A 16,540-nucleotide genomic window follows, 5' to 3' on the forward strand; every position below is an offset into this window, starting at 1 on the left:
CTGAGTACTATAGTAATAGGATGAAAATATATAGTGGAAAAGTGCAAGTCAGCACTTAGGGATTAATAATAGAATTTTAGATATACGTTGGGGGACGCATCAGTTGGAAGTGACGGAGGGGGCAGAAGGACCTTGGGGTATTGGTTGATAGCAGGATGACTTATGAGCCGCCAATGTGATATGGCTGTTAAAAAGGCAAATGCGGTTTTAGGATGCATCACGAGGTATTTCCGGAGGTGTTAGTGCCGTTATATACGGCGCTGGTGAGACCCCACCTGGAATATTGTGTGCAGTTCTGGTGTCCATGTTTAGAAGATGAATTCAAACTGAAACAGGTTCAGAGACGGCTACTAGGATGATCGAGGAATGAAAATCTGCCTTATGAAGGGGACTCAAGAGCTTGGCTTGTTTAGCCTGCCAAAAGGAGCGTCCGGGTGGGTATGCTTGCTCTATATAATATATCAGGGGATTAACGTTGGGGAGGGAGAGGATTATTTAAGTTTGTACTAATGTAGGCAAAGGACAATGGGTAAACAACTGGATATTAGAAAGCTTAGACTTGAAGTTAGACGAAGGTTTTAACCATTAGGGGAGGTGAATTCTGGAACAGCCTTCCGAGGAAGTAGTGGGGGCAAAAGACTTATCTGGCCTTAAGATAAGTTGTAAGTATATGGAGGGGATGTTATGATGGGATAGTTTAATTTGGCCAATTAGATCTTTGGATTTATCGGCAGATAAGTCTGCTCAATGGTCTGTGAAGGGGATGTTGGATGGAATGGGAACTGAGTTTACTCGCATAAGAGGAATTTTTTTCCCCTTTTTGGGTGCTAGCTGGTGAGTCTTGCCCACATGCTCAGGGTTTAGTGATCGCCATATTTGGGTCGGGAAAGGAAGTTTCCTCCAGGGCGGATTGGCAGAGGCCCTGAGGTTTTTCGCCTTTCTCTGAGCGTGGGGATGGGTCGCTTGCTGGTGGATTCTCTGCAGCTTGAGGTCGCAAATCACAATTTGAGTGACTTTCATAACTCAGTCAGGGTTAGGGGTTGTTATAATTTATGGTAGGGTTTTGTGGCTGCTGGTGCAGGAGGTCAGACTAGATGATCATATTGGCTCCCTTTTGACCCTATGAGGTCCTATATTCTCATGAGTCTATGAACCCTTTGGCCGCCGTTTTCGCGGAGTGCATATTGAGCAATACGCCATAGCCACAGCAATCATGGACCCTGAGATCACAAACAGTATCCTGACCGTGTGCAACCACCATCGTGTCTCTCTGCCAGGCAGCATTCAGTACACAGAGGGTGACATTTACAGTACTCAACGAATTATTTAGTTACTCTCTTTTCACGTGCTGGGGGGGGGGAAGAGACTGACGAGCTGTTCCGTGAACCACGCAAGGACACCGTGTATTAAGCTACAGACATTGGGCGCTCAGCCAAGAATGCAATAGTTTCAAGAGACTTGCTGTGGAGACTTGGTAGCTGTTAGTCCTCATTACCACCTCCCTCCATGATGATTCCGTTTGATCTCTGGCTTTCCCTTACAGTTGTCACGACTGCTGTGTTCCGGAGTTTATTTTTTCAACGCTTTGGCTCTTTCTGTTCCTTTTAACGTTGAGCTCTGATAAAAACAGGAATTTTGTCTCACCATACAGTCGACAGATCTAGTATCTCCGTTAAAGTTCAATGCAGGGGCTACTTTTGCATTTGAACTGCATCGCCACGTGCTGATCAGAGCTGGACACGTGAAAGCAGGAAATGTCATCTAAATGGTCTCGTGGGGCTTTTCCTGTTTACCGGCACTCCGCATCCGAGTTCGGATTGCGGACCAGAGCGGTCAGTGGTGCACTGTGGGATACCTCTAGGAGGCCAATAATGTCGATTTCCGTCCACACGAACCCTAATCCGAGTTATCACTATCGAATTTAGCGCTACTCCTCTCGTCTGGGAGGAGTTCCGAAATCGATTTAAGGAGCCGTTTAAGTCGATATTAATGACGACGTTGTGTGAACGGGTACAGCGTTAAATCGGTATATCGGCCATTAAACCGATTTAAAGTCGCAGTGTAGACCTGGCCTTAATGTGCAACAATTTCCCCATTTTACGAGTTTGGACCTAATGGCGCAACATTTAATGACATATATTAGCACTTACACCAGGCGGCCTATTTGACATGAACAGGATTACCTGGGTGAGTAAGTGCTACACAGATTGAATAACAATTTACTCACCCAAGTAGTTTTGACTTCAAAGAGGGCACCTTGCATGAGTACTAATAAAAGTCCCATTGACTGCAGAATCAGATTCTGTAATAGCAACATGCTGCTGTTCAGCCTTCTTGTCTTTCATATTCCTTATGAAACTTCAAGGGAGATTGCAATATTTCAGGAACACAAGTGCCCCAAAGCAATCTTTTAATGAATTTTGGATAGCTAAATTCAGGGGGGGGTTGTGATTGGTAACTTCCTCAGGATGTCACTTGCAATTGGCACTGGTCTCCTGTGTCAAGCTCGGCAGCGCATTGTTTTTCGTTCCTAAAGCCTACAGGTCAGCCAGGCAGAGTCTATAAAGCTTTTATTTAAAGAGAAATGTACAGTGAAATCTACTCATCTTGAGTTTGAATAGACTAAATCTCTGTTCATCATGAAAGCCCCGATTTGTTTCATTACATTGCACAGAGGAGCAAATTGTATTTCCAGCCACAGCGAAGCTGTTAGGTGGAAGGAGAAAGACTTCTCTGTAAGGGGATCTACTTCCTTCCAGTCAGATGTGCAAACACCACTTCTGTCTCGGTTAAGTCTTAACAACTGAAAACTTACGATGGGCCTGGCCCAACAATGGCTCACAAGCTGCATGTGGATTTTTTACAGCTAAAGTGCGGCTCACAAAGTCCCCACGCTTCCCCAATTCTCAGCTTACAAGCCTGAGGGGCAGCTCGGGGCTCCTGCCATGTGGCTCGATGGTAGGGCTAAAGCCTTCTGCCCTAGGGCGAGGAGGGTCTCAGGGCTTTCGCCCCACAACCTAGCAGGAACTGCCCTGCTGTGCAGGTTGCGTATGTATTGCAGCTCTTAAACTTCTGAAGATTATCCTGTGCAGCTCCGAGGGTCAGTAAGTTTGGCCACTCCTGACTTTTGATATGACCTGCTTGCAATGAACACCTACTACAATACCAACAAAGAGTGCTTGTGCAAAGTATTGCAAATCCTCAGAGGATTTCTGCCAGGAAAAGGCTATTATATATTCAATACCTCTATCTCACAAGCTTTCATGGAGAACTGTCAACAGGCCACGGGTTTATGTTTATGCCAAGTGATGGGAAATTACATTCTTATTGTACATTAGTAATACACAAGCAGACTGCTGCTTTGGACTGGGTTTTCCAGGTGTGCATGCTGTTTTTGAATGGATGTCAGAATCTAGAATGATTCATTATGAAATCTGTAAGTAACATCCTTACTTTCATAATTCATTCATTGTTTTGATTGTCACTGGGTATGTTGGCAGATGAGAGACTGATTTGTTCCTAAAATATCTTCTGTGCATTCATCTGGCAAGAGTGATACTAGAGAGATTTTATAGTGACAGTGATAGATATAAACTAGGGGAAAAAAGCTTGCTCAGTATTGAGTGCCACCCTGAGAAATACTGTGGACATGACTCCATCACATGCCTGAATGTATTTAACAGCAAACATCTATGGCTGTTTAGAGAGTGTGAACTGACTGATCTTCTCCACTGCAAGGCATGTGCATGGAAGGTTCTGAAAACAGCAGAAGTGGGAAGAAAGAGATTTGTACTTGCCTGAAGGGCCATGTCTTCCTGTGTGATAGTACAGGGCCTAGCACATCAGGGTCCCAATCCTGATAAGGTCCTCCGAGTGGACTGCAAAATAAATCAGAACAGTACTGGAAGGGAGAGTCAGACCTCAGCAGAGGTGGGATTACTCTGCTCCCCACAGAGAAACATTTGGTTTCCAAGTAAAATCCATGAAGAAAATTCCACCCTCCATGATTTCTTTGCCTCCTGGAGTGGGGCTATTGGCAGTACAGTTCTTGTCTGAGCCAAGACTGAAAGGAACTGAGGGGTAGCGTGGAGGCACAGACACGATTCACAACCCTCAGATCTGCAGGGCTGGGCCGGACTTTGAACTCTGTGGAATGTCAAGGCTCCTTAGCCCCCTGAGTATCTGCAGCCTCTCTCCCCAGTAAAGAATCTACCCATCCCCCCATGCATACACCATGGGTAGCACAATGTGTTTCTGGCCCTTTTTTCTTTTTTGTGTTTGTTTCCAGGGTTGGGGAGCTTTTGACCCACCATGATTACCTGGTTAGTACAATTACATGTCAATAAAACATCCACAGCCCAGTTCTGCCCTCCCAAACGTACGCCAGTGGGAGCTGCAGGATTTATCTGAGGGCACAGTTAGGTCCCTAATGGATACCATCAGCATTTTAAGCCCTCCAAATGTTCTAAAAGGAAGGATGTTTGCCAACTGCTTATCGATTATCCTCAGTGCTAATGATCTCACATGCAACATCCCAGTGACCTACTGTATTTTATGTAGCCAACTCACAGTCCATTTCAGAGACCTACTGCCTCTTCCATTGTATAACATGCAACCAAATGGGAGGAGGCTTGGTAATAGGACACACAGAGCTTTTTAGAGCAGCAGTTCTGAGGTAGTTCAAGTCAGTGGGCTTGAAAAACCTTTACTATCTGTAGACAGCTTGGTGGCCTCTTTTGAAATGACAGGTTTCAGAGTAGCAGCCATGTTAGTCTGTATCCACAAAAAGAACAGGAGTACTTGTGGCACCTTAGAGACTAACAAATTTATTTCAGCATAAGCTTTTGTGAGCTACAGCTCACTTCTTCGAATGCATAGAATGGAACACACAGGCAGGAGATATTTATACATACAGAGAAACCCTGCCAAAGGATTGGAGTAACCCATACAACTGTAAGGTCCAATTAATAGCAGATGAAGTTGTCATTCGCAAAGGGGGAGAAAAAAAACCTTTGGAGATGTGTAATTGAGGATGGACTCCATAGAAGGTGTGAGGAGAACTTAACATAAGGAAATAGATTCAATTAGTGTAACGACCCAACCATTCCCAGTCTCTGTTTAAACCTAAGTTAATTGTATCTAATTTGCATATTAATTTGAGTTCAGCAGTCTCTCTTCACCTGCACATCTACCAATGTGATATATGCCATCATGTGCCAGCGATGCCCCTCTGCCATGTACATTGGCCAAACCGGACAGTCTCTACACAAAAGAATAAATGGACACAAATCTGACATCAGGAATCATAACATTCAAAAACCAGTGAGAGAACACTTCAGTCTCTCTAACTATTCAGTGACAGACTTGGAGGTGGCAATTTTGCAACAAAAAAACTTCAAAAACAGACTCCAAAGAGAGACTGCTGAACTCAAATTAATATGCAAATTAGATACGTAGACTCAGCACTTATATTCTGCTGGTCAGGATTCAGGCAGGTTGAGGGGCAATGTAAGGATATGCGGCTGCCCAAGCTGTACCAGTTCTCTGGGCTCTCAGTCTGGCACCATTCACTCTCGGTGCACATTTAAAATAAATGCATTCAAAACCCCTTATTATCAACAACAATGCAGAAAAGGCAGAAGTATTCAGTAAATAGTTCTGTTCTGTATTTGGGAAAAAGACAAATCATGTAGTCTCATCCTGTGGTGATAAGACTCTTTCCATTCCACTAGTATCTCTGCAGGCTGTTAAACAGAAGCTATTAAAGTTAGGCATTTTTAAATCAGTAAGTCCAGTTAATTTGCATCCAAGAGTTTTTAAATTTCTGGATGAGGATCTTGCTGGGCCATTAATGTTGATTTTCAAGAAGTTTTGGAGAACTGGGGAAGCTCCAGAAGACAGGAAAAAAAGTAATGTGCCAACTTTTAAAAAATAGTAAAAGTGATGACCTGGGTAATTATAGGCCTGTCAGCCTGACATTGATCTGAGGCAAGATAATGGAGTGGCTGGTTTGGCCAATCTGTTATCTTGTGTTATGAGAAGGAGTAAATAACACTTCCTTATTTGCTTTCTCCACACCAGTCATGATTTTATAGACCTCTATCATATCCCCTCTTAGTCGTCTCTTTTCCAAGCTGAAAAGTCCCAGTCTCATTAATCTCTCCTCATATGGAAGCTGTTCCCTTCATCTTTTCTGTTGCCCTTTTCTGTACCTTTTCCAATTTCAATATCTCTTTTTTTGAGATGGGGCGACCACATCTGCATGCAGTATTCAAGATGTGGGTGTATTGTAGATTTATATAGAGGCAACATGATATTTTCTGTCTTATCTATCCCTTTCCTAATGATTCCCAACATTCTGTTACCTTTTTTGACTGCCGCTACACATTGAGTAGATGTTTTCAGAGAACTATCCACAATGACTCTAAGATCCTTTTCTGGAGTGGTAACAGCTAATGTAAACCCCAATATATCAGAAAGCTATGCTCTAGCTATTGTTTGAGAACATTCTATGCCCTGTGTTACACAGGAGATCAGACTAGATGATCACGATGGTCTCTTCTGGCCTTGGAATCTATGAATCTTTCACTATAGAACATGAGTCTCTGTCATTTCTGTGATAGACCTGGCAGCATATCAGAGGTTGGTGGTTTTGGTAATATCCCTTCTTAAAATACCTTAAGAAATTTGTGCTTTGTGGGGTTTTTTATGCCGAATATGGGGTAGATCCTGCCCTCTGTTGGGGGAGAGGAGAGAATATCAGCAGCTTCTTTGACTTTGGCTCACCCTGGCTCAAGCAGCAAAGCGCAGTCTCTTGCCAGTATGCAGAGACCTGGCCAGCTAACATGCCAACCTGCATACCACGTTCCCCAAGAGGGCATGGTCTACAGATTATGAAACATGTCTAGCTTCCCACCCTGGCCTAGCTACACTTGTCCTGATAAGTGCTGAGCATCCACAATCTCATTCAAATTAACCTCCTCTCAGTATCAATGAAAAACAGGCCATATGCATATCTTGTGAACAACAATAAGCCTAGTCAGCTGCAGATAGGACTACACTGTGCTTCTTCTCAAAGCAGCACTCAAGGGAACCTGAAAGTGTATCCCGCTGGTCCACCCTGAAGATCTCTGCCCTGGCTGGCAAGATCCCTGTACCAAAGGAAGCAATGCTCATACTCTGCTCCAGGGCAGGATTTGGCAGGGCAGTGGAGACCCAGGATGATACATAACCTACAAACACCATTAGGTGATCAGCGCCACACTACTCATGTTGGTTGCGTTGATAAATAAATCCTTTATTCGCCTGTCACTTTTCAAACCGGGGGAGTCCACACAGTCCTCTTGATGAGACTAAAGAGAGTGTATTGTGTCAATGCCAGGGACTGGAAGGCTGCCTGTGTGGAAAACAATGTGTTCCGAATAATTACAATTCACAACTAAGAGGAAATTAACATGACATTTTCAACCCACACCTTCCTTGTGCTGAAGGGGATACAGTGACCCAGCTGTTCTCATTTCCTTGAGATTATGGCTTTTAAAACCTTTAGGCCTGCCACTCGCATCCAGGCATTTCCTAGATTATGTCTTCACTACCCGCCGTATCGGCGGGTAGCAATCGATTGCTCAGGGATCGATATATTGCGTCTCATCTAGATGCGATATATCGATCCCCTAACGCGCTTATATCGATTCCGGAACTCCACCAACCCGAACGGAGTTGCAGAGTCGACATGGGGAGCCATGGACATCAATCCCGCGCCGTGAGGACAGTGAATAATTCGATCTTAGATACTTCGACTTCAGCTATGTTATTCACGTAGCTGAAGTTGTGTATCTGAGATCGATTTTCCCCCGTAGTGTAGACCAGCCCTTAAACACAGGTTCTTCGTTCTTCTCTGTGCCTCATAGTGGTGGCTTCTCCAAGCACTGCTGCCATCTGGCTGTGAGGTCATCAGAGCAGGGACATTTGTTGTTTAAAACTGGCTGGCTCTATAAAGCACACTCTACACCAAGGACACTACAGACATTATGAATATTTATGGCATTTTTCAAAATGAACATGGCATCCTTTCGTTTGGTGTGTATTTTTCAGATTCTTTAGAACATATGTGTTTGAGAAGGGGTCTGGGGCACTACCTGGCTGTTAGTAGTGCAGCTCTGCCTCCCCCTCACTTTGCACAGCTGTTTAAGGGAAGGGCTGCTTGAAAGAGCTGGATAATGCCTTTTAGAAGGTTGGGCTTTGCACACAAGATTCATGGAACCCTGGATGGAACCCTAGTACGATGGGGTCCCGGTTTATGACTAGGGCTCTGAGACAATACAGTAATACTGTTGATGATAATCTGGGAAGTTTCTGTCTTTGTTCTCCCATAATACATTCACTGGTCCTTGGGGATTGCATTTTTTAAAAGTTACTGCAGAATAATGCTCGATTCTGATATCACACCAATGTAAATCAGGGTTACGTCTGCCAAAGTTAGTGGTACTACACGAGGGTAAGTGAGATCAACATACACCAGTGGTATAGAAATACCATAGACAGACTGAGTCAGGCACTACCTATAGAATATGTATTACTTTGACAATTTTGTACGCACAGTAGGGCACATAAAATTATGGAGTTGGTGTTATTCTGGGATTACACCAAAGTAATTGAGAGCAAAATCTAAGTGAGCACGTCGAGAATATGACACTGTGATCTTTGGAAACAATCAGCACAATATGTCTCACTGAAGGCCTATCTGAACAATGCCTTTTCCCTAACAGAGTAAAACAGCCTGCTTTAAGACTGTAAAATGGTAATCTTATATGTGTGGTAGATGATTTGAGATAATCTAATAACTGATTTTTTTAAAAGATGGCACCTGTCAAATAAGCATTTGTATGGGTTTGCTATTTCATTGAAGACCCCTAGAGTCTCCCTTATCTCAGAAGTCTTTGTTTCTCTCTTTGCAGACCCTCTTCCCTTTCTCTGATCTCTCTTCTTCTTATCTTCTTTTGATGGTTCTTACTGACAAATTCTTTGAGTTTTCTCTCCTATTATAAGATGTGGCCTTTCTTAGGCTTTAATTTCCTTTTGTTTAAATTTCCTTTTTAACAACAATTTTAATAAAACAATACAGTGTTTTCAGTGCACCATCTGCAATATACTCCATAAATAAAACTGCTGATTTTCCTTGATCAGCAGTTCCTCTTACTGGGTTTAATACATTAGCAATCAAAGTAACAACAGAAGAAAAGGAAAGTCCCTTAGACAGAGAACATTGTGCATAATTTCTTATGGGAAAATTAATATATGCTGAGATTAATTGATCTATTGATAGCAAAGAAGTGCGTGGAGAGAGAGAATCAGAGTATTCACCCCTGTAGGGGGCGGTGGTGCAGAGGAGGGGAGTGCCCTGCAGCAAACTCGGCAGGGCAGCCCGCGTCCTTCCCTCCCCACTGACTGGAGCGGAGCGCTCCTGGCAGGCGGTGCGGCGGTTGGGGCCATGTGGTGAGCGCCCCGCGGAAGCGCTGGCCGCCCCGCTTCCCTCTCTCCCTCCCACTCACTCCCCTTCCCCCACATTAGACCGGGTGCGCACCCTGCAGCACAGGGAGTCCTCTGGCTCCAGCCACCCTGTAGGGTTTTTTGTTTTGTTTTTTCTCTGCTTTGCCGGTTGCGCCATTGTTTCTCCCCCGACCCCTCCCCGCTTTGCTGCTCCAGCCAGGCCGTGTTCCCGCTGCTCCAGCCGTGCTGTGTTCCCCCTGCCTGCTTTGCCTCTCCAGCTGCACCTTCCCCCTCCCTCCCCCACTTTGCTTCTTTGGTGGCCCTGCCCCCCCCCATTTTTTTTTTTTTTGGCTTGGAGCGGCCAAAAAGCCAGAGCCAGCGCTGAGGACAGGAGGACCTTAGTGTCACATCATGTCATTGTAGAATTGGGTTGGTAGCTGGAACCCACAATCACACAGAAAGAGGTGCCCTTTTCATTCCCATCCTCAGTAAAGAAACTGATCGTGGATGTAGTAGAGCCTTTGTGGGGATCTCATTTGGATCACCTATAAATTCCTGGAACTTGGTCTCTGGACAACAGGAGACAGTTTATGAGAGTCTTGGACGTCAGGGCCATCAGGCCTGTCTGGCATTCCTACCTGTCCTTGAAACCCAAATAATACAAGTCTTCACAGACAATATGAGAGCCGGGCACTATATAAACAGAGGGTGCCTGCTCCTTGCCACTCTGTAAACATCAAATTTGGGATCTGGTGCCAGCAGAATAGGGTATCCCTGATGACTGTCATCTCCCAGTCACCCCAGGGAGGTAATTCACAACTAATCCTGAATGTTCCCTGCACAGCTCCATCATAGGAACAATAATCCATCTTTGGGAATCTCTTATAATAGACTTGTTCACCAAGAAGAAAACCACCAATTGTCAGAACTTTTGCTTCAAAGAGGGCCTGAGAGCTCAAGACCAGTGGAACAGATGTTCCACCTCCTGCAGTGGAACAGATGTTCTGTGCCTTTCCACCAATTCCCCTGATTGCCAGGATGATTTTCAAGATCAACAGAGACAAAGCCATTATCATTCTCTTAGCTCCATACTGGTTGAGGCAGTTTCGGCTGACTGACCTCTCATAGATGACCATTCAGTGTCTGTTCCAGGTTCCAGATGCTCCAGCCAGACCCAAAGTGATTGTACCTGATTGATGGCCTGCCCATTGGCTGACTGAGTATGATGGACAGGGGCTTCTCCCTGCAGCTCCAGAAATCCTGGTACAGAGCAGGAGAACATCTACCAGGAAAATGCATTCTAAATGGAAGAGGTTTGTGGTATGAGCATCCCAGCACAGTTAGTATATTATACAAACCTCAGCATGAAAGACCCTGGACTATATATTACTCTTAAAGCAGGCCAGCCTTTTGTTCAGCTTGAGTAAGGTGCATCTGGTGGCAATTTTGGTTTTCCATCTGCCTGTGCAGTCATATATGATCTTCTCTTACCTAACATTATCAAAAGTTTCTCACAGGGGGAACTACCCCTGCCTGAGACTTCAGTATGGTCCTTCTGAGGCTCATGGACCCTCCATTTGAACATGTCTGAGACAGCTCCATGCATTACATTACTCTGAAGACTGTTTTCCTGGTGGCTGTCATTTCAGCCAGAAGAGTGAGTGAGCTTCGGGCACTTATGGCCAAAGCTTTCTATATGATGTTCCATAGGGACAGGGTGGTGCTGAGAGCTCACCTGAAGTTCATTCCTGAGGGAGTCTCAAAATTTAATCTAAACTAGTCAACTTGTCTGTCTTCTTTCAAAAGCCACACTCGGCATCATGAGAAAAGAAAGTACACATATTTGATGTATCCAGGACTTACGTTGACAGGCTGAGTCATTCTGTTTCTAGCCATAGGACAGGATGTTCTAAATATTAAGCTGTCTCATTATATAGGAAGCTGGCTGTTGCACCTCTCCTCCTAAACTTCCAGGCTCATTTCACAAGAATAAAAGTGGTATCCTCTGTCTGGTTCAGGAATGTGCTAGTATTGGAAAGTCTCAAGGCAGCAATATGGAGTAACCTACTAACTTTTGTCAAGCACTGCGCCTTGAACTTAAGCATCAGGTCAGATGCCACATGCCATTCAAAAGAGCAATACTGCAATCGCTGTTTCATTGATACGCTGAAACTCTTCATTCCCACCATCCTGAGGGGCTACTGCTTGCCATTTACCTACAGTGGGTTCTGCACTGACACACATGTGAAGAAAGATTTCTTACCCTACAGTAACTGTGGTTCTTCCAGATGATGTCGTCAATGTGGATCCCATTACCCACTTTCCATCCATGCTTTTCAATGACTTCAGATACCATGGGCTTCAAGCTGTGAAAGAGCCAAGGGAGGGTCGCAGGAGCCCTGCCCTTTATGCTCACAGACGGGCTCATGAGGAGGCAGAGAATGCGTGCACAGCCCCAATGGACACTGCCAGACAAAGAAGCTGATCCCATGTTGCTGTACAGTGGGGTCGATGTTTACAACATCTTGAAGATGCACGGTTGCTGTAGGGTTAGTAACCGTTCCTTATGTTCATGAGGGGATTATGAATACGAGGAATAAAGAGGCCCCTGCTCTCTGATGCTTACTAACTTTGTATTCATAAATATGCTCTTTGGTTTGCTAAAGCTAATTGCTCTTTCTACTAATGGCAAGATCCTGGCGTTGTTTCAAGGCAAAGGTTCATGCAATTAAATCTCAGCAGCAGAGGCCTACAAAATGGGCACTAAAACTTCACTTGGCATGTGACCTTCAGCTGAACTGCTTCATTAAGCCTGAGAGCTTGGAGAAAATGTTTGCTGAATAAAGTCATTCCTAATTAATGTGAAAATGTCAAAGATTTGACTACCATCCTTTTTACCCCTTTCCTTCTAAAGCTTAATTGTGTCTCTAATGAGCTGCTCACATGAAAAGCCAAGAGCCGTATTTTTATAGGACAATACAATGAAAATATGCCAACAACATTTTGCCAGGTAGATCTGTGCTGCTGTTTGTAATATTTCACATTTCTTACTCACCCTCCCAAGCTTTTACTGGGAAGGTCTTGGGTTATCATTAAGTTATGATTATTATTAGCAGAAGTAGTAATTATTTACATTGGTTGCCATCAAAACCTTTCCAGTGCTGCCCTGTGTAACTGGACAGCAACCACAACCTCAGTGTTTGCAACGTCCCCTATACTTAGGGAAATATTATTCTTGAACATAAAGGAATATTGCCAGTACTGACCTAATGTATCTAGCTACCTCAGACAACCTAAAAAGTTGTAAGAATGACTGCTGTGTATAGTACTGTATAGCATTATTAATTTTGTTGTGCTAAAATTGTACATGTTGCTTTAACATATCAAACAAGAAATAATGTCCCTGTCCCTTAGATGTTTCAGTTACTCATCGACTTAAGCAAACTCTCACTGAACTCAAGGGAGTGAGATTTGGCTCGATGAAAATAGCCTAAGAATGTTTGGGTAAAATGAATTGAGACATGGCAGGAAATTAGCATCCACAAGCTAATCTGGTTACATTGTTAAACTTCTAACAAGATATAGGTAAACACAGAGAAATGAATCATACACAGGTTGACTGGTCTGTCAGTGCCACACTGTGGAAAGCCCAAAAAACACTTAAAAGTTGTATGTGTCTGTGTGTAGTGACAATAGTGCAGATCTGGCATATGGGGACTCTGTAAGCCCATCCCTATGCACGACACAGGGAGGTCATATTCTGGTCAACCCAGAGGATCTCTTATGGTGTGGTGTGGTGTGGTGTACAGATCCAGTGGACCAAAACCTTGTATGACCAAAGCTCTGAATTCTTTCACTCTTCTTCATAACTTCTAGTTTCCAACACACTCTCTAATCCTATCTGCAAAGAGGCCTTCAGCTTTTAGATACATACAAAGCTGAAGAAATCACTCTTTAAGTCCTAACTTCTCTATTTATTGTCATTTGGAAGACACTAACTTGACTTCCTAAAGTTCCAGTTTTGTGAAAGGTAATAATCTATTTTCTTTAAGAGGTTTAATGTCATAGGAGTGATCCTGACTAAAGCACAGCAGCAGGGATTGCATATGCGGTACAGATTACTGTATGAGAAGATGGGTTTCGTTCTTTTGATGTGAGACTAAGAATCACAGATTCTGTAGAGCTAAAGCTCCTAGAGAATTCAGCCCTAAAAGTCACAGCTATGTAGGCAGGCAAGCCCTGGCTACCAGGGCCGGCTTTAGGAACTGTAGGGCCCGATTCAAATACCCGGCGGCGGTCCTGGTCTTTGGCAGTACTTTGGTGGTGGTGGGGGGGGGTTGGAATGAGTGAAGGACCCCCCGCCGCCGAAGTGCCAATGAAGACTCGGACCACCGCCGGGTATGTAAAAAAAAAAAAAATTAAAAATTAAAAAGGCGCCTAAAGCCAGGGGCCTGATTCCAGGGAATTGGGGGAATCAGCCTAAAGCTGGCCCTGCTGGCTACTACTACAGGTTCTTGGAATTCATATTTGGTAAGCATTAGAGGTAGTTCTGGGCCTGGCATGTTGCAAGACACTGTCTTTCTGATTACCATCTTGATTTCCCACCAAACACACACTTGAATTATGACATAATTTTTGTGGCTCATGTCTCAACAACCAGTAGATATTACTGCATTATATATATATGCCATCTGAAAGTCTGAAGTCTCAGGATTCAGTGCTGTGAAGCATTAATTCCTGACTCCAGCAGTTCATAAAATACTAGTTTGAAAAAAGTGTCAGAAATGAAGTGGTAGTAAAATACAATATAGTAATCAGAATGACATGCTTTTAAAGGCCAGTAACTTAAGATGTGCCAGTGTTACCTGCCCTCTTCAGACCAGCAAACTTTTCCAAACCTGGGAGCAATAATTAGAAAGATAAAAATTCAGTCCTTGACATGTGCTTGTATCTATGTTTCAGTGCTGTAGCAATTTAAGACTACCAATACCTCCTTAAAGAGAATAAAATCTCAGTCTCTGAAGCATTTTCAGTAGGCCATAACAGCTATGAATTATCATCCTTTTTGTTGCCAAAATACTTATACATGACATTGTGTACAGTATACCTAACACAGCGACAGCAGTGCCTTTCATGGTGTCATGGGTATATGTGCCTGATAATATAAGCAACCTGATGTTTCTTGAGCAGTATTTATGCCTAGTAACCTATATGTTGAGAATAATTATCATCACATAATTTAATGAGCATTTTTTAATGATTTTCCTTTTGCATCCTCCATGTGCTGTGATTAGACTAGGATCTTCAACTCTGTACTGTTTGGTTTCATTGCTAACTAACATTATGTGTCTAATAGGTGCTTTTTTTCTTTGTAAATTAGAGGAGATCTTGAAGACTCATATAGCACATTGGTGGTCTCCTGATGGAACCAGGTTAGCATATGCAACAATAAATGACTCCAGAGTCCCTACTATGGAAATTCCAGTCTACACTGGCAGCCTTTACCCTACTGTTAAAACATACCATTATCCAAAGGTAAGGGGAAATATAAAACAATCAGTCAACGGTTTTTGAATTTTTCATGGTTTTGTTTCTAGCTGACTGCGATATGGTAATATATAATCGAACATGTTCATAAGCAGTGCAATTAACAGAAAAATCTTTCATTCCCCATTGAACTGTTAAACTGTGGTCTTCATTATTCTTTTGCTGCCTTTGTAAAAGTACGTTTTTCTGACACCGGTAATAGTCATTCAAAAATGTAAAGAGAAAAAGTAAAGTCTAAACCCTTTCTTCCTCTTGTACCTGGACAAAATCTGTTGGGTTTTGATGCTAGATGCAGTGTGACTACATCGGAGAAATTGCAAACAAAATTATTATATTTGTTGGGTTTGTGCCTATACATCAAAAGGGCAATCGGGAAACTTTAGTACTTAGACCCCCTTATAAAATTCAAGATGGAATAATAGTCAGGCTTCTGAGACACACGGCACCTTAGCTTTAGGGAGAGAAAATGAATTAGGGATGAAAAAAATCAATCCTGCATTGCTTTACAGAGCCCTACAGAAGATTGTCACTGCAAGTGAGCAGCATCTGGTGCAAATCTCAAGCCAGTGTGGAAGATTATTATGACTTTCTGCTGCTGTATAGTATGTTCTTGTACTGTACTGCACTGCACAGCAGCTTCCTGCAGACATCTCACTTTGTGTGGTAGTCCCCTCAGATCTCACATGCTAAGCCAGGTCTAACCCAGTCACTCCTGAAGATAGGAGACATCAAGAGAATACACAGATGCTGCAGGAAGTGATGCTGATGATTCAGTAGGAAGCACTCTTTCATGTAAGCCAGTGTTTAACTAATGTCCAACATGGGGCTTAAGGACACCCTGCCATTTTCAGATAAGGCGTCAAATTGAGATCCTGACCCTTGTTACTAAAAATACCATGACATTTTTCACAAATGTGATAGATCTTATTGTCAATGTTCTAGCTAAATTTTAATGTGGGCAGTTACATCCAACCATCCTAAGTTCCTCATACGTCAATGCCTGCTCTAAACTGCTGTATGCTTTTTCTTTGCACTGTTAAACAGTTTCTGCATTCCAGAGCAGAGGTGGTTGCACTTCATATGATAAGATATTTGTGTATATTATGATTACAAAGCATTTTAGAATCTGTTCAGATAAGAGGTTATCTCTATAAATGTAAGATGTTATTTACTGTAAGATATATAGTAATATACTCATTTTTAATTTCCAGGTTGGAATGGAAAATCCAAGCATTTCTTTACACGTCATTGGTTTGAATGGCCCTACCCATGATCTGGAAATGACTCCCCCTGATGATCAAAGAATGAGGTATGTTGCTTAGTTTTAGACGGATAGCCATGTTGGTCTGTATCAGCAAAAACAACGAGGAGTCCTTGTGGCACCTTAGAGACTAACAAATGTATTTGGGCATAAGCTGTCATGGGCTAGAACCCACTTCATCAGTTCCTTGCATTGATACTCTCCCTCCATTTTTTCCTTGCATTGATACTCTCCCTCCATTTT

The 16,540-nt window shown here is 43.2% G+C and overlaps 1 protein-coding gene across 5 annotated transcripts in view; it reads left to right on the forward strand.

Annotated features, from left to right (window-relative positions):
- Nucleotides 1-16,540, forward strand: part of DPP6 (dipeptidyl peptidase like 6) — a 799,862-nt gene that overhangs the window by 687,756 nt on the left and 95,566 nt on the right. For all 5 annotated transcript variants that reach the window (XM_032775624.2, XM_032775623.2, XM_032775621.2 and 2 more), the window contains 2 exons: nt 14,870-15,024; nt 16,248-16,345. In XM_032775624.2, the coding sequence (XP_032631515.1) occupies nt 14,870-15,024; nt 16,248-16,345 (253 nt within the window). The remainder of the gene's footprint in view (nt 1-14,869; nt 15,025-16,247; nt 16,346-16,540) is intronic.

Source organism: Chelonoidis abingdonii, chromosome 2 (assembly GCF_003597395.2).
Source record: "Chelonoidis abingdonii isolate Lonesome George chromosome 2, CheloAbing_2.0, whole genome shotgun sequence".
Taxonomy (NCBI): Eukaryota; Metazoa; Chordata; order Testudines; family Testudinidae; genus Chelonoidis; species Chelonoidis abingdonii.